Source organism: Vanellus vanellus (assembly GCF_965231255.1).
Source record: "Vanellus vanellus genome assembly, chromosome: 6".
NCBI classification, from domain to species: domain Eukaryota; kingdom Metazoa; phylum Chordata; class Aves; order Charadriiformes; family Charadriidae; genus Vanellus; species Vanellus vanellus.
The window spans coordinates 1,671,942-1,687,927 of record NC_138911.1 but is presented as its reverse complement, the minus strand read 5'-3'; the positions used below and the strand labels follow the sequence as shown (position 1 = coordinate 1,687,927).

Genomic DNA, 15,986 nt, shown 5'->3' with positions numbered 1-15,986 from the left:
GCGGAAGGGGCGGGGCGAGGCCGCTCTAGGCGGCCGGGAGGACCCTAAGGAGCAGGCGAGACGGCAGGTGGGGAAAGGGGATGCTCCGGCGGGTCCCTGCTCCGAGGGGTCCCTGCTCGGGGGGGACGGGACACACACACTCCCCTGGTCCCTCCACACCCCGGGGGATCCCCCCATCCACCCCATATCCCGACTTAGCGGGGTGCAGCCCCCCTCCTGCTCCTTGCGCTGCACCCCGGGAGTGGGTCCATGCTGGGAGGAGGGGGTGCACCCCCTGGTGTTCCCCCCCCCCCCCCATACCCCCAGAGGGGGTCCCCGCTGGGGAGGGGGTGCATCCACCCAGGTCCCACGCAGAGAGGAGGTCCCCGATGGTGGGGCGCACCCTCTGGTCCCCCCCACCCCCAAAAAAGGGGTCCCTGAAGGGGGGGATGCACCCACCCTTGTGCCCCTCTGCCCCAGGGGCAGTGTCCCCCCTTCCCCTCCGCCCCAGGAGGGGGTCTCTGCTCACGGGGATGCTCCCACCGTGGTCACCCCCCAACCCTGGAGGGGATAACCGCTGGGGGGGTGCTCCCACCTTAGTCCCCCCCACACCCCAGTATGGGGTCTCTCTTTGGGGGGATGCTCCCATCTTGATCCCCCACCCCATGAGGGAGTCCCTGCTGTGGGGCTTGTCCCACCCTGGTGTGTCCCCACCCCCACTTTAGGAGGTTGTCCCCATTTGGGGATGACACTGAACTCAACTCCCCCCCTCTGATCAGGCACCCCTCATCCCACCCCATCCCCGTGCCAGCCCAGGCTGACGCCGCAGGACCCCCGGGTGGGACGGGGACCTGTCCCTGCCGCTGGTGGACCTTGCCCTCCCACCAGAGTTTGGACTCAGAGCTGAAGGCTGCACAGGATCCTCCACCACACGGCCCGCATGGAGGTGAGCCCGGAGCGGCGGGGAGCCCCCTGCTCCCCCCCCACCCCAGTGGGGTTGGGGTGCCATCCCTGTGCCCCACCACCGCCACCTCTCTGTGCCGCCAGGTCCCGAAGAAGCTGGTGAACTCGGTGGCGTGCTGCGCCGATGACGCGCTGGCGGGGCTGGTTGCCTGCAACCCCGGCCTCCGGCTCCTGCAGGGACACCGGGTGGTCCTGCGTGCCGACCTGGTGGCCATACGGGGCCGGGTGGCCCTGCTCTCTGGGGGGGGGTCCGGCCACGAGCCTGCCCACGCAGGTGAGCCCCCCACCGCTGCCGCTGCGGTCTGGCTGCCCCCGGCACAGCCCCGAGCACCCCGTCCCGCTCTGTAGGGTACATCGGCAAGGGCATGCTGACTGGCGTGGTGGCCGGTGCCGTCTTCACCTCTCCGGCCGTGGGCAGCATCCTGGCGGCCATCCGGGCGGTGACGCAGGCTGGCGCAGGTAGGGTGACACGGGGGGGCGTGGGTTGGGGTTTCATCCCCTGCCATGGCTTCACCCCTCGCCTCGCCATCTCCCCCCGCAAGCTGGGACCCTCCTCATCGTGAAGAACTACACCGGGGACCGGCTCAACTTCGGGCTGGCGCTGGAGCGGGCGCGGGCGGAGGGGGCCGACGTGCAGATGGTGGTGGTGGGGGACGACAGTGCCTTCACCGCCCCAAAGAAAGCCGGGCGCCGTGGGCTGTGTGGCACCGTCCTCATACACAAGGTTTTTAGGGTGCTGTCGGGCCCCAGGGCCCCACCGCATCCCTACGGAGACGGGGGATTTTGGGGGATGGGGCTCGACAGTCCCTCACCCACTGCTGCCCTTCGCAGGTGGCGGGGGCACTGGCCGAGGCGGGGGCGAGCTTGAACGAGATCGTTGAGAAGGTGTCGGCGGCCGCAAAAGCCATGGGTACGTATGTGGGACCCCTTGCTGCCCCGTGGGGACCCCCGGGGGATGCTGTGCCTTGTCCCCCAGCCCCGTCCCCCCCATCCCTCTCGGCAGTTCACAACCCCGGGGCAAATCAGAGCCCCTCAATGCCCCTCACCAGCCCCAAATCCTCCAGGTTTAACCCCGTTTTCCCTCCCCACAAAGGTACGCTGGGTCTCAGCCTGTCCCCCTGCAGCGTTCCGGGGTCCAAGCCCACCTTCCGGCTGGCTGACGATGAGATGGAGCTGGGTTTGGGTGAGAAGCCTCTCCCCCCTACCCCATGTCCCCTCTATGTCTCCCCGTGGGGCTGTGTGTCCCTTGTCCCCGCCATGGAGTGGGCATCGCCCGGTTCGGGAGGTGCCCGCAGCAAGGGGTGATGCTGCCCCATCTCCGCAGGGATCCACGGCGAGGCGGGTGTGCGCAGGATGAAGGTGAACAGAACCCCGTTGTGTCCCCGTCCCCCCCCACACCTTCTGCTCCCTGAACGCCCCCCCCTGCTCTGCCCTCACGGTCCCCTTGTGCCCCTCAGGTGCTGCCAGCGGACGAGGCGGTGGAGACGATGCTGGCACACATGACGGACCCCTCCAACGCCTCCCGCCTGCCCCTGAGCCCTGGTGAGCCCCCCCTGGCCTTCCATGCCCCCCTAGACCCTCTGGGTGGGGGTCTCATTCTGTCCTCTGCCCTGCAGGAGCTTCCGTGGTGCTGGTGGTCAACAACCTGGGTGGGTTGTCCTGCCTGGAGCTGGGCATCGTGGCTGGTGCAGCTGTGCGCCGCCTGGGTGAGTACGGGGGGACCTTGGGGCACTATTCCCTGGCTTTTTTGCTCCTGGGGACCCTTCCTGCACCCCCCCTTCCCCCCCCCCCATTCACAGACACCCCCTACCCGCTATGCCCACAGAGAGCCGAGGCGTCCGCATCGCCAGGGCCTTGGTGGGCTCCTTCATGACGGCGCTGGAGATGGCCGGGGTCTCCCTCACCCTCATGCTGGTGGACGAGGAGCTCGTGGGGCTGATCGGTGAGTGCGCACCAGCGGGGATGTGGCACGGGACGGGGGCGTGGATGTCCCCGGGTGCTGGGTGACGGGATGGCCGGTGGGGACACCTGGTCCAGTGGGGTGTCCCGAGGCGTCCCAGAGCTGGATGCCTGGTTGCCTGCACAGGCAGCGCTGCCGGACACGCTGGTGAGGCTCCCGCAGAGCCCAGCTGCGCCAGCGTTCGCCTCTCTCCCATCTCTTGCTATTCCAGATGCCGAGACCACGGCCATGGCTTGGCCCAACCTGGCTGCAGCACCTGCGACGAGCCAGAGACAGGAGGTGCCGGCACCGAAGGAGGGACCAGGGACCGCGCAGAGTGAGACCAGCACAGGTATGGGCAGCCCCATAGAGGCTGAGTCCCCCAAGAGCTGTCACCTCCCCGTGCCTCAGTTTCCCTGTCTCCCTCGGGGATGGACAGGGGTGACGTCTCTTCCCTGCAGGGCCCAGCGCAGCGCAGGCACAGCTGGTCCTGGAGCGGGTGTGCAGCACCCTGCTCGACATGCAGGACAAGCTCAATGAGCTGGACCGTGCGGCGGGTGACGGGGACTGCGGCCACACGCACGCCCGGGCTGCCCGAGGTGGGTGCTGGCACCCTGGGGAGGGCCGGGGGGGACCATCGGCAGGGGATTCGTGGGGAGAAGGTGCCCCAGCCATCACCTTCCAGGAGCGGGGTCTTCCGTGGGACATCCCTTCTCGGGGAGCGGGGAATCCTGAACTCTTCTCTCCAGCTGGGGAGCAGGATGTGGGGGGAACAAGCTCCCCCCCAGCTGTCCCTTCCTAGGGGACAGGGTCACCACAGCCCTGAGGTGTCTCCGCGTCCAGTGGCAGCTGCCCTAAGGCATGAGAGGTGGCGGTCCCTGCTTGTCCCCAAGGGACAGAGATCTCCAGTTGCCCCTGTGGTACTTAGGTGTCCCCAGCTGCCCCCAGGGGAGGTGGAGGTCCCCGCGGCCCCATGGGTGAGCTGAGGGACCGCACTCAGCCCATTCTCACCTCCGTCCCTGCAGCCATCCAGGAGTGGGTGCGCACCCGGCCCCCACCGGCAGCCCCGGCTCAGCTCCTCTCCGCCCTGGCTGACCTGCTGCTGGAGAAGATGGGTGGCTCCTCTGGCGTGGTGAGCAAGGGGCGAGAGGAGGGGGGTGTGGGTCTGGCTTGTCACCCCATGGGACCCCGGCTGTGCCACCACCGCGGGCGGTGACGGGGATGGTGTCCCGGCAGCTCTACGGGTTGTTTCTGACGGCGGCCGCCCAGCCCCTGCTCAACCGCAACGACCTCCCAGCGTGGGCTGACGCCATGGATGCCGGCATCGAAGCCATGCAGCGGTGAGTGCCGCGGGACCCCCAATCTCCCTGCAGGACCCCCAATCCCTCCACAAGACCCTGACGACCCCCTGCAACCCCCCACAGGTACGGAGGAGCTGCGCCAGGGGACAGGACGATGGTGAGTGCTGGCATCCCGAGGGACGTGGGGCAGAGCCACCCCGCTGCCCACGAGCCACGGGGGCTGCCAGCCTGGCCACAGCCCTGACTCTCAGCCTCCTTCCCCATCTCTCCCAGCTGGATTCGCTGTGCGCTGCGGCACAGGCTCTGCATGCCCTGCGCAGCCCCGGCGCCGAACTGCTGCCGGTGCTTGCCGCCGCGGTGGAGGTAACGGGGCAGGGGGAGCCCGGCAGGCAGAGCATGGAGCGGGCAGCCGGAAACCGGGCTGGCAAGGGGTGGGGTGGGAATTGCCGCACGGGGGTGGCCCGGGGACACGCCAGCTGTCCCGGCCACATCCTAAAAGCACCCCGTTTTTCCCCCGGCAGAGCGCGGAGGCCGCAGCGGAGGCCACCAAGCACATGGAGGCCGGGGCGGGCAGAGCCAGCTACATCAGTTCTGCCCAGCTGCTGCAGCCCGACCCGGGGGCAGTGGCGGTGGCGGCCGTGCTGCGGGCTGTACTGGAGGGGCTGCGGAGCTGAGGTGCCAGTGGTGCCAGGGGACTTGGCAGCATGCCCCACATAACCCCAATAAACCTTTGTGGTCCTCCTAAGCTGGCCCAGAGCATCCATCCACATGAAGGGGATGGGATGGTTGGGATTGGGGCTGGTGGGGATGCAGCCAGCTCCTCCAGGACATGTTCCCACACGAAGGGGGACAGGAGCGGAGATCGTGGAATGGTTGGGTTGCAAGGGACCTTAAAGCTCATCTCGTTCCATCCCCCTGCCACGGGCAGGGACACCTCCCACTAGAGCCGGTTGCTCCAAGCCCTGTCCAACCTGGCCTTGAACACCTCCAGGGATGGGGCAGCCACAGCTTCTCTGGGCAACCTGCGCCAGGGGCTCACCACACTGAGTGAAAAATTTCTTCCTGATATCTCATCTAAATCTACCCTCTTTCAGTTTAAAATTGATCCAGCTGGTCCTGTGCTCCAGCATGAGCGTGACTGCGCTGGGGAGGAAGGAAGCTTCTGGGCTGGCCACAAGCTCTCCTCACCGGGTGCTGGGAGGGGAAACCACAGGGCTCACATGGCCCCAGGCACGGGGCCTGGAGGAGGCTCTGGGAAAGGGACAAAATAAAACCAGGGGATGGGGCAGAGCCTGCCCTGCACCACAGGGTGGCCCCGAGCTGGGGCAAGGAGGGGGTGAGGAGGGGGACCGGCTGGTGTGAGCCCAGGTTGCCAGGGGGGCTCCAGCTACCAGCAGCGGAGGGGAGGGTAGGAGCCAGGCGAGGACAAGCCAGCCCCTCGGAGGGGACAAGGACCCCAGGCAGCATGGCTGGAGTCAGCCAGCACCGGGATCTGCTCCCTGATCATCCACCTCCCCTGTCCCAGCTCCTGCCCCCCCTCCCCCCCCTTGTCCCCAAGGACACGGGCGCATGAGCGCTGCAGAAGCCAGCGGTTTATTACGTGTCCACAAGGGCACCGTGAAGCTTCTTGGCTGGTCCCACCACCCGCACCAATGGCGGAGGGAGAGGCACAGACGGCCCGATGAAGGGCAAGGCACAGTGCGAGGGTTCCTTCCATCCCTGCTGTCCCAAGGAGGGGACACCATGCAGAAGATAGTCCAGGGGCAGCAGCGCTGCCAGGCACAGAGGTGCTCCTTTGGTGGCTTCTGACCCGATGAGGCTCTGACAGCTCCAGCCACCGCGTTGAAAGATGGCACTGTGCAGTTCGGGGAGGGCTCAAGGGCAGCCAGTTTGGCACAGATCAAGGTCCAGGCGCAAGGAGCCAGCTGGACCCGGCAGGAACTGGCAAGCAGAGGCCTGAGGATGCAGGCAGGAGCATCACGCTGTGGCTGCCCTCATCCTACGGCAGGCAGGAGGCCAAGGCCAGGCCACAAAAGAGGCAAAGAGACGTCCTCACCGCAGCACATCTCTGCTGTAAGGGAGCTGAGCCCGTTCCTCCTGCGGGCAGATGAGCGTCGGGCATGGGCAGCAAGAGTCTCCGGTGAGGGCAAGGCGACAGGCCGAGGGCAGGACCGGCAGAGCAGGCAGGGGAGCGATGGGGACGGAGAGTTTGGGGCTGGCGGCCCCAGCAGGGCAGGGAGAGACCTTGGCTGCCGCGCAGGCGTCAGCGCTCGGCAGTGAGCAGGGGCTGCGGGGAGAGCATGGGTGAGCCCAGTGCCTGCATCCCCCTGCCCGGCCCCCCATCCCTTCCCCCCCCAGGGACGGGCCAGCCGGGGCTGTGGTGTGAGGCATGTCCCCCAGCTCGGCTCCCCAAAGCCACCCTGTCACCCAGCGTGCCCCCGCAGCGGAGCTCGTACCTGGCAAGAGTCCGGGGAGTCGGCGTCGGGGCGCCTCCAGCTCGGCCTGGCCAGGGCACCCAGGACCAGCACCCCAAAGAGGAGGATGAGGAGCCCCAGCGTGTTGGCAAAGACAGCCTCGGCGGGCAGGCGCTTGTACTCTGTCGTCCCGTTCTTCCTTGGGAGAAAAGGGACCGAGAGCTTTCCTGGATGTGCCCAACCTTCCCCTAAGCCCATGCAACCTCGCACCCACCCTTGCAGCAGGGAGCTGTGCAGGTTAACCACACACCTAAGGGAGGAATCGCTCAGTTCCCTTTGCTGCCCTGTGCTCGGTTTCACTCAATGCTACTTCTGGCACCTAGAGGCAACGAACAGACCAATCCATCCCCCTCCTCCCAAGCCTCTCTCCCTGCAAGGGCTCTCTCCCCACGCCCGCCACAATGCTCACAGGCTGAAGAAGAGCTTCTCGTTGATGCCTGACACGCAGGAGGCCACGGACAGCATGAGGATGGTGGAGCCGAAAAAGACGTGGACAGGCTTGTAGAGGGCACGGAGCCAGGTAGGAGCCCAGGGCAACAAGAAGGCGCTGAAGCCGGCCAACCACTGCGGGGAGAGAAAGTGAGAGGGTGACGGGGACGAGGGGCTGGGGTGCTGAGGGGCTGGAGCAGCACCCACCTGGCAGGAGAAGAGCAGCACGGTGGCCAGTCCCACCCAGCTGTGCAGTGAATACATGTTGGGCGTCCCGTGGTCGTTGTGGAAGCGAAAGACGGCGACCAGCCCCAGCACGGCCAGGATGAAGGCTGCCAGGGCCAGGGCACCGTGCAGCACCTTCCAGGGGAACTTGGGGCCTCTCCAGGCGGGGGGCAGACGGTACACCAGGGCCGCTGTTGGGCAAGAGGGTCAGGCAAGAGCCGTGCCGCAACCACGCCACCCCGCACACCCTGCTCACCTGCACCGTACAGCACCACCATGCCCGTCACCATCAGCACCGGGTGCCAGTTGAACATCTGAGCGCTGCCATCCAAGGCGAAGCCACCGCGCCAGTGCTGGCACCAGGCACTCACGAAGGCCACGCACATGAAGCCCAGGCCGCCCAGGAAGGCGCAGAAGGGCAAAAAAGGCAGATCCAACATCTCCGCGATGGGATGGCAGTGCCTGTGGAAGGACAAGGCGTCTGCTCAGCCTCCGCTGGGGCTCTCTACACCGTGCGGGCTCTCGCCTGTGTGCAGACACCGGCAGGGAGGAGCCAGGCTAAAAGGGGAACCAGGCACCCTGAGGAAGGGCCGCCCTGGCGCAGCTGCTCCCTTGCCAGGGAAGGATGCCAGGGCTGGAGCCAGCCAGCTGGGGACATGCAGGGCGAAAACAGCCCCTTCAGAGCCAGGTCACTGGGCAGCACCCCACCTCACCGCTCTGGCGTGCTGCACCCCAGAACCGTGCCTAGGGGACAGGAGCAAGGAACCTCATAGAGGGTCCAGGTGTCTCCTGTCTCTCCCCTCCCCCAGAACCCCCAGATCGTCCCCAAGAACTCACTGATTTGATCCTCTCACACATACTTACACTCTCTCCATCCCCCCCCAGCACCCCAAACCTGCATCCCAGTTCCCCTTCCATCTGTACTCCCTCTCAGACCCCCCCTCAGCACCTTGTGCCCCTCCAACAGCACCCACAGCACAAGGTTTGCCCCAGCTGGGTGCAAGGAGGCATTCCCGTACCGCCTTGCCCCGGACCCTGGCAGTCCCAGCACCCATGCTCCTCCCTGCCCGCTCTGGGCCAGCCCTTGCCCCACCTGCTCCACGAGAGTTGGGGGGACCCACAGGTAACAGCCCCACGATCCTGTCTGGGCTGGGCAGCGGGACTGGCAAAGCCCTGCCCTCGGTGCTGCCCTCAGCCCATGGGGCTCGAGTAGGCGACTGGCAGGCACGGTGCTGCGCTTATTTGCCTGGTGATTTGCATCTGCCTCCAGAAATAGATATTTATGCCTCCTCCCGGGGCGGGGGACAGCCCTGTCCGCCCCGCATCAGCCACCCCATGGGACCGTGAGGCAGGGACATGGCCCCTACGCCACGTGGGGATCACGAGCTCAGCCTCCCACTCGCTCCGAGGCATTGCGATGCTCGTCACAGCGCTGAGCGGCCCCACTGCTCTCCTGGGCCTGGCCCCACACCTCCTCCAAAGCCTGGGCCACAGGATGTGGGGGCCTGGCCCCATGGCTACCCCAAAGCCTGGGCCCCACAACTCCCCCGGGCCTGTCCCCGCAGCTCCCCAAAGCCTGGGCCGCACAGCTCCCCTGGGCCGGGCCCCACGGCTCCCCAAAGCCTGGGCCTCACAGCTTCCCTGGGCCTGGGGACATGGGGCTTGGCCCCATAGCTCCCCCAGACCTGATAACACAGGGCCTGACACCACAGCTTCCGCCATATCGGGAACACAGGGCCCGGCCCTACGGCTCCCCCGGGGCCCTGGCGACACGGGGCCCGGCACCTGTGTCTCTCCCGATCCCGGAACACAGAGCCCCGCAGCTCCTCCGGGCCCCGGGAACACGGAGCCGACCCCACGGCTCTCCCAGCCCCGGGGCCGTGGAGCCCGGTCTGGTCCCGGGGCCGTACCTCAGCCCCGCCCGCCGCCCGCCGGCCCCCGCCGCCCCCTCGGCCTCGCCGGGCGCCTCCATGTTGGCCGGCGCCGCCTCGGTGGTGGCTCCCGCCCAACCCTCCCGGGTCGAGCGACCAACGAGAGCGGCGGCCAGAGCGGCCCCCGCGCGGTTCCTCCAGCCGCCCGCTTCCGCCCCCGCCTCGCTGGCCGCGCCGTTGCCGTGGAGACGGAAGATGGCGGCCGCAGGTCAGGGCTCGGGCCGCTGCCGGGGGGCGGAGGGTGGGAGGCGGCGGGGACCACCGGCACCGCGGATTGCCTATGCACCGGAGGGGGGGACACGGCGGCCTATCGGGGCGGCAGCTTGAGGGGGGGCGGCCTTGTGGGAGCCCCGGTGGCGCTGTGGCCTCCTTAGGGGCAAGGCCGGGAGCTGCGTGGGGAGACAAGAGGGAACCCGGGGGCCACGCAAGGAGAGGACATCTGCGTGGTGGCTGTGTGAAGGGGGGTGGCGTGGGACCTGGGGGTGGCATGGGACCTGGGGGTGCGGGGAGCTGCCCCTTTCCCCCCCACATCCAGCCCTGTGGCTCCCTTTCTGAGGAGGAAGGCCTGAGTGCAGCAGGACACAGGGGATGCCCCGTTCTCCTGGACCCTCCCCGCCCCGCGAGCACCAACTTACCTCCCTCTGTGTCACGTCCCACCGTGCTGCTGTCCCCAGGAAGTGCGGACCCCGGGATGGCTGTCAGCGGTGGGAGAAGCAGGCAGGAGGGCTCGTGCCTCCTCGCTTGTCCCCATACAGCCCTGCTTCCTCACCGTGTCCTCATCTCCTCTCTGACCGGCTGCCCCAAGGCAGGGCACGTAGTCCTGGGGTGGGGTGAAGGAGAGCAATACTGGGACATGGCATGCCCAAACCTGCCCCTGTAGCGTGGCCTGCTCAGCACTGCCCACAGAGCCATCGGCAGGTTTAGGGTTTGTCCAGTGCAAGAGGTGTGAGTAACCTGCCTGGACGCTGCTCCCCAGGACTCGCACATCTCCCTTGTCCCACCATTTCTTCCTGTCTGTTTCCTGAGATCAGGACAGCTGGGAGAGTTGGGGGAGAGACTGAACCTGAGTCTTCTGTGTGGTAAGAAGAGAATGGAGACAGCTTATTCATGACAGCCCAGCCTCCAGATCAGGGGCAGAGCATGGCATCTGCATCGGCATGCTAAAAACTGGCAGGAGCTGCTGTTGGTTTGATCTTCCTTTGGGTTTCCTGGCAGAGGGGGTTTGGGAGGTGCAGGAGGGGTGCATTCCACCCTGCCGAACGAAACCTCCACTCCCCCTCCAGGTCCTGGTTGAAGCGAGAAGCGACGCTGAGCCCCTCAGCTCCAGACCATGAGCTGGCTCTGCCACTGGGGATGCCGGGGCTGAGGGCTCCAACCGCCGGAGAAGGAAAATGCTTCAAACCAGCAACTACAGCCTGGTGCTGTTTCTGCAGTTCCTCCTGCTTTTCTACGACCTCTTTGTCAACTCCTTCTCGGAGCTGCTCCGCACGGCCCCTGCCGTCCAGCTCGTCCTCTTCATGTGAGTGCCGGGCAGGCGGAGAAGGTAGCACGGTGGGGCAGGAGGGCTGTGGTTTCACCACGTCTCTCTCCTCCTGCAGCATCCAGGACATCGCTATTCTCTTCAACGTCATCATCATCTTCCTCATGTTCTTCAACACCTTCGTCTTCCAGGCCGGGCTGGTCAACCTCCTCTTCCACAAGTTCAAGGGGACCATCCTGTTGTCGGCAGCCTACCTGGCACTCAGCATCTCCTTCCACGTCTGGGTTATGGTAGGCTGGGGTGGGCTCGGGGCTGTCGGGCCACTCCTGAGGGCAGGCAGCACGGGCAGCAGTTTGCTTGCTTTGCTGGCCACAACCCCCTGATCCCTTCAGTCCCTTCCTCAAGAGAAGGCAGCCACAATCTAACCACCTCAGGGACAGTTCGGTGTCCACCTACGATTTCCTGCACAACCCCACCATAGACATCAAGCTGGAGCTGCCCCATCCCAGCTCTTTCCCTAAGGGCTGTGACATACTGGAAAATCCTCTTTCCCCAGGGGAAGCCCAGCAGGTCCAGCTCTGTGCTGGCACAGAAGCCCGCGCTGGGGTAATCCCTGCTGAAGGCCGTGACAGCAGCTCCTGGATTACCTGGGATTAATCCCCAGCAAACGCCAGCGCTCAGAGCCTGGGGGTGGTCCCCTCCCTGCTGGCACTGGAGTGGCACCGAGGGCTATTGGGGGTTTTTGCCCTGTCCAGGCTGTCTTCCCCTTCTCTCCCTCATCTAAACTCCCTCCTCTCCCCTGCCTCAGCCCCCAGAGGAGCAGCCCACATGCTTTGCTCAGCCCCTTGGGCAACCTCCAGCCTCTGGGCAAGGGTCCTTCTCCACCTTGCTGCCCTGGGACGGGGGAAGCACTTTGAGCTGGGCCAGGGGCCGCGCCGTGCCAGGGTGCCTGAGCAGGCGGCCGCGCCGGTGCTGCCCACGCCATCCGGGCAGGGGATTGACAGGGATTTGCAAGGATCTGAAGTCTGAAGCTAGAATAGGTCCCGACTCGTTGGCTAAATCCCCCTGAGCTGCTTAACCTTTGGGCTTGGGGGTCTGCTCCCCGAGCTGGCAGCGTCGCCCCTGGCCTATGTACAGCCCCCAAACTAACTGACAGGTTCTCCCCGGCTCCTGTCTGTCTGTCTGTCTGTTTCAGAACTTGCGGTGGCGAGACTCCGGCCGCTTCGTGTGGACCGAAGGCCTGCAGACCCTTTTTGTTTTCCAACGGCTGGGTAAGGGCTCACGGTCGCAGGCTCCCTGGTGGGAAGGTCCTGCCCCTTTTTGGGGAGGCTGTGAGGCCAAGGTGGGGGCCCACCCTCACCCCCGCTCCCTCCCGCAGCGGCTGTGCTCTACTGTTACTTCTACAAGAGGACGGCGGTGCACCTGGGAGACCCCCTCTTCTACCAGGACTCGCTCTGGCTGCGCAAGGAATTTGCGCAGTTCCGCGGCTGATGGCTCCCCTCGGCTTCTGGGCCACCCACCGTCTCTCCCATCGGTTTCCCGGCAGTTCCCGCCGTCTCTCTGCACCTCACGGACCCCATCGGGGACAGTTTCAGCTCAGCCACCCTCCTCCCACTGAACAGCCGTTCCGCCGGCGCTGGAGCAGCTCCTGCGGATGTCGCGACTCGGTGGGAGGCTGGCGGTGCATCCCGGCTGTGCGGTGGGAAGGTCCGTCCTGGCGCCACAGCCCCTGTTGGGACTTGAGTGGTTTTGTAAAGAGTAAAGAAATAAATTGGCTGTATTTTCCAGAAATTGCCTGATGTCTGTGCACCCCGCGACCCCTCCGTGGCTCTTCCCTTCCCTCCCAGTGACAGTGGCTGCCACCCTGGCAGCCTTACCCACACTTTACCCCAGCTCAGCGCTGCGTTTGCAGCCACAGAACGTCCCACTTGGCAGCGTGGGACGCTCGACCCCACGTAGGAACGGAGGCAAAACCGGGGGACGGCCGGGCCCCCTCCCCAGCCCCGGCCGGCCGCGGGACTCGAACCCGTAGCTCACCGGTCCCAGTCCTCCTGAACCATAGAGAGGGAGGGACAGAGCGGCCCAGGCGCTTTCCCGCCCAGCGCCGCCGGGAGCGAGGGCGGCGGCGGCGGCCGGTTGCCATGGAGATGGAAGATGGCGCCCAGGAGTGAGTGCGGGGCCGCGGTGGGTAGCGGGGCCGGGACCCGCGGGGAAGCGGGGGTGGGAGGAGCGCAGCCGGGCTTGGGGTGGGACCGGGAGCCGGCTAAGGCGCAGTGGAGCCTGGACTGGGCCCTGGAGCGGGATTGAGCGGGGCGGGGAGCGGAGCCGGACCGTACCGCCCCCCGCCCACCGCCGCTTTGGGCCCGCAGGCCGCCAGCGCTCCTCGGCGCCGCTGCAGGTCCTGCTGTTCCTCAACGGCTGGTACAGCGCTACCTACTTCCTCCTGGAGGCCTTCGTCTTCGTGTACAAGGGTGAGTCCCCCCCCAACTCCGGACCCCCTTCCCCGTGCATCCACCCCCAGGGCAGCAGCCCTCTGCCCCGGGGCCGGGCTGTGGGTCCAGGCCCTGAGGGCGGGGGGTGGCTGTGCCCGCAGTGCTGCTGCTGCCCTACCCCTTCACCAACCTGGTGCTGGACGTGGTGCTGCTCTTCCTCTACCTCGGCACTGAGGCTACCCGCATCTTCTTCGGTAAGTCCTGGGGACAGCAGTGGGGGGTGGGGGTGGCATCCCCTGGGGTGACACCGGGCTCCAGAGCCCCCACAGGAACCGCTGGGGCAGAGCTGGGACTGCGGTGGTGCCATTTACCATGTCCCCCCCTCAGGGGAGACCACAGGCCCTGCAGGGGACACCCCCTCTTAACCACATGCCCCCCCCAGGGTCGAAGGGCAACCTGTGCCAGCGGAAGGTGCCACTCTCCATCAGCTTGGCCCTGACCGTCCCGGCAGCCGTGATGGCGGCCTATTACCTGCTGCTGCAGACCTACGCCCTGCGCCTGGAAGCCATCCTCAACGCCATCCTCCTCCTCTTCTACGCCGTGGAGCTGCTGCTGGGCATCCTCGCGCTGGTCTCCTTCTCCAGGTACCGCTGCTCGTCCACGCCATGTGGGGAACTGGGTAACGCTGGGGCACCGCAGGAACCGGCACGGTGAACTGCCAGGCGGCTTTTGGCGCTGACATGTCCCCCTCTTTACTTCTTTGCAGCGTAGATTCGTACTGAGGCCCCGTGCCATGCCAAAGGACGAGGCACAGGTACACAAGGCGTTGGGGAGCACCGGTGCCAGCTCCACCTCCCACGCCAGGCCCATGCTGGTGCCCACAGGCAACGCCAGGGAGGGGACAACACCAGGCAGGGGACATCCCCGTACCCTGCCTGCCCTCCGCTTCGCCTGCAGCACGTGCGAGTGGATGTGCTGGGCAGCACCAAACCCGCTGCCACCCGGGACGCAGTCCCTACGGCTTGCGACATGCCGATCAGTTTGAGGTATGGAGAAGTATTTTTTTTTTCTACTGCCTTCCAAAATAATTCACTATTTTCCAATAAATATTTATTTTTACCTGGTGCCTGGGCCCATTGTTTCCCCAGTGGGGAAGCAGGCTGGGCGTGAAGTGCTCAGGAGCTTCCAGCACTGCACTGCTGCCCCACAGCGCTGCCCCTGAGCTGGCTCGGGGGGCACAGGAGCTCCTCAGAAGTGTTGGAGGATGATGAGGGTCAGGGACAGCAGCCACAGAGGCACTAACAGTCCCCAAGCGCTGCTCTTCCCTCCTACGGTGGCCCTAAAACACTCTCACCCAGCTCATTATCGAAAAGCCCATCATAGGGAGGAAAGGCAACAGAAGAGCCTGACAGCGCCGTATAAAAGATTGACAACGTCATCAAGTTTATTACACAATTTCCAACCTATCAGAAAGACAAACAAATCTAGTCACTGCGAGCAGGAGGGGGCAGCGCCTCGCTGGGTGGTTAATAGGGGTTTGCTCTGCACTTTTCCCCCACTATTTGGAAAGAAACTAAAAATTTGTCGTTAAGTAAAAAAAAAAAAAAAAAAAATCCAAAACAAAAAACCCCCAAAACAGAACTCTCCCACCGAGCGCTCCTCCCCGGCGCTCACCCGCTAAGCCGGCACCTCACGGTACTTTACAAGATTGGTTGGTTTTTTTTTTTTTGTTTTTTTTTTGTTTGTTCATGGGATTTCACCCTAAAAAGACCTCCGGAGCCGGGTTTCTCCTGTCCAGCAACAGTTCAGAGGGCAATACTGCGGGGCTGGCGGCCCTGGGGGCTGGCACCCACCTTGGAAGTAACCCTGTATCTCCTCAGCTCCCCCCGACCCTCCCTGGGCTCCCCCCTCTCCCTGCCAGAGGGACCCGCGGGGGGTGCCGCAGCCCCGGAGAGGCGCAGGGCTTGGTGGGGGCTCCTGCCTGGCTGCCCGTTGCGCAGCTGGGTTGGGAAAGGGAGAGCCCCCAGCACCCGTGGGGGACAGGTGGTCCCCGAGGGCAGCCGGACGGGGTGTGTGTGGGGTCACAGCCTGCCCCTGCTGCGCTCTGCCTCCTCCGCTTCCTCTAAAACAAGGAAAGCGCTGCGGGAGAGGCCGATGCTGTGCAGGGCCCCGCCGGCGCTCTGAGCCGGTTTTGGGAGACGAGTGTGGAGGTGGTGATGCCGCGGAGAGGAACGCTGTGACGGAGGGAGGGGGCGACCCCCAGCCCAGCGCCAGCCCCCCCTCTCCCCGGCATGCTGCCCCCAGGGTGAGGGGGGAGAGCAGGGCCACGGAGGGAATCGGCCATGCTTCCACTCCGTCAGAGGGGATAAAGCAGGAGCGCGGTGCAGCATCCCGCGGGACAGGGCGACCCACGCTGGGACTGACAGGGTGACATGGACATGAGCATCCCCAAACGAGGCGAGAGGATGGTACGTGGCAGAAAACCCCGTATCTCTTCCAGCGAACCCAGGCGTGGTGTCAGGAGCCGTGCGCCTCCAAGCCCTGGCGCTGCACAGCACGGGATCCATCCCCCTCCGGCCACCCCCGGAGAGGAAAGGGCTCACAAACCTCCCTCCGTGGAAAAAAAGCACCATTTCTCTTTGGGTCCGAGTGTCCACGGAGCGGAGCAGGGTGGCCCGGGCGTTCCCTGGATCCCCGCCTCTCCCCGGGAAGCAGCAGTAGCGGTGGGTGCGGGCAAAGGTTCAGGCCCCAAGGCCACGAGGTGTCGGTGGGAGTCCCGCTGGGGCACGGCACGGCTTTCCTCGGGTGCCCGGAGAGAGCTGGGGGTGGCAGG

At 65.9% G+C, this 15,986-nt stretch overlaps 4 protein-coding genes across 4 annotated transcripts; 3 read left to right on the top strand and 1 right to left on the bottom strand.

Moving 5' to 3' along the window:
* Window positions 1-40: 40 nt before the first annotated feature.
* On the top strand, window positions 41-4,921 carry TKFC (triokinase and FMN cyclase). Its single transcript, XM_082484812.1, has 18 exons — window positions 41-67; window positions 868-925; window positions 1,027-1,216; window positions 1,291-1,401; window positions 1,485-1,666; window positions 1,774-1,852; window positions 2,036-2,125; window positions 2,267-2,301; window positions 2,400-2,484; window positions 2,559-2,648; window positions 2,768-2,884; window positions 3,114-3,233; window positions 3,343-3,480; window positions 3,907-4,013; window positions 4,118-4,221; window positions 4,306-4,339; window positions 4,456-4,545; window positions 4,704-4,921. Exons 2-18 carry the CDS (start codon window positions 920-922, stop codon window positions 4,854-4,856), a joined length of 1,731 nt encoding a protein of 576 aa, XP_082340938.1. The 5' UTR covers window positions 41-67; window positions 868-919; the 3' UTR covers window positions 4,857-4,921.
* Window positions 4,922-6,346: 1,425 nt separating this feature from the next.
* On the bottom strand, window positions 6,347-9,939 carry CYB561A3 (cytochrome b561 family member A3). Its single transcript, XM_082485958.1, has 6 exons — window positions 9,877-9,939; window positions 7,567-7,772; window positions 7,293-7,501; window positions 7,066-7,220; window positions 6,639-6,795; window positions 6,347-6,469 (listed from the first exon to the last, which is right to left on the bottom strand). The coding sequence occupies exons 2-6, from the start codon at window positions 7,748-7,750 to the stop codon at window positions 6,446-6,448; spliced, it is 729 nt and encodes a 242-aa protein (XP_082342084.1). The 5' UTR covers window positions 7,751-7,772; window positions 9,877-9,939; the 3' UTR covers window positions 6,347-6,445.
* TMEM138 (transmembrane protein 138) lies at window positions 9,424-12,501 on the top strand. Its single transcript, XM_082485959.1, has 5 exons — window positions 9,424-9,449; window positions 10,525-10,760; window positions 10,840-11,011; window positions 11,917-11,992; window positions 12,100-12,501. Exons 2-5 carry the CDS (start codon window positions 10,633-10,635, stop codon window positions 12,210-12,212), a joined length of 489 nt encoding a protein of 162 aa, XP_082342085.1. The 5' UTR covers window positions 9,424-9,449; window positions 10,525-10,632; the 3' UTR covers window positions 12,213-12,501.
* On the top strand, window positions 12,376-15,279 carry TMEM216 (transmembrane protein 216; the record flags this gene model as incomplete). The annotated part of the gene is made up of 6 exons (XM_082485028.1): window positions 12,376-12,388; window positions 12,914-13,192; window positions 13,315-13,407; window positions 13,596-13,797; window positions 14,038-14,199; window positions 15,075-15,279. The coding sequence occupies 6 exons, from the start codon at window positions 12,376-12,378 to the stop codon at window positions 15,277-15,279; spliced, it is 954 nt and encodes a 317-aa protein (XP_082341154.1).
* Between the last annotated feature and the right edge of the window lie 707 nt (window positions 15,280-15,986).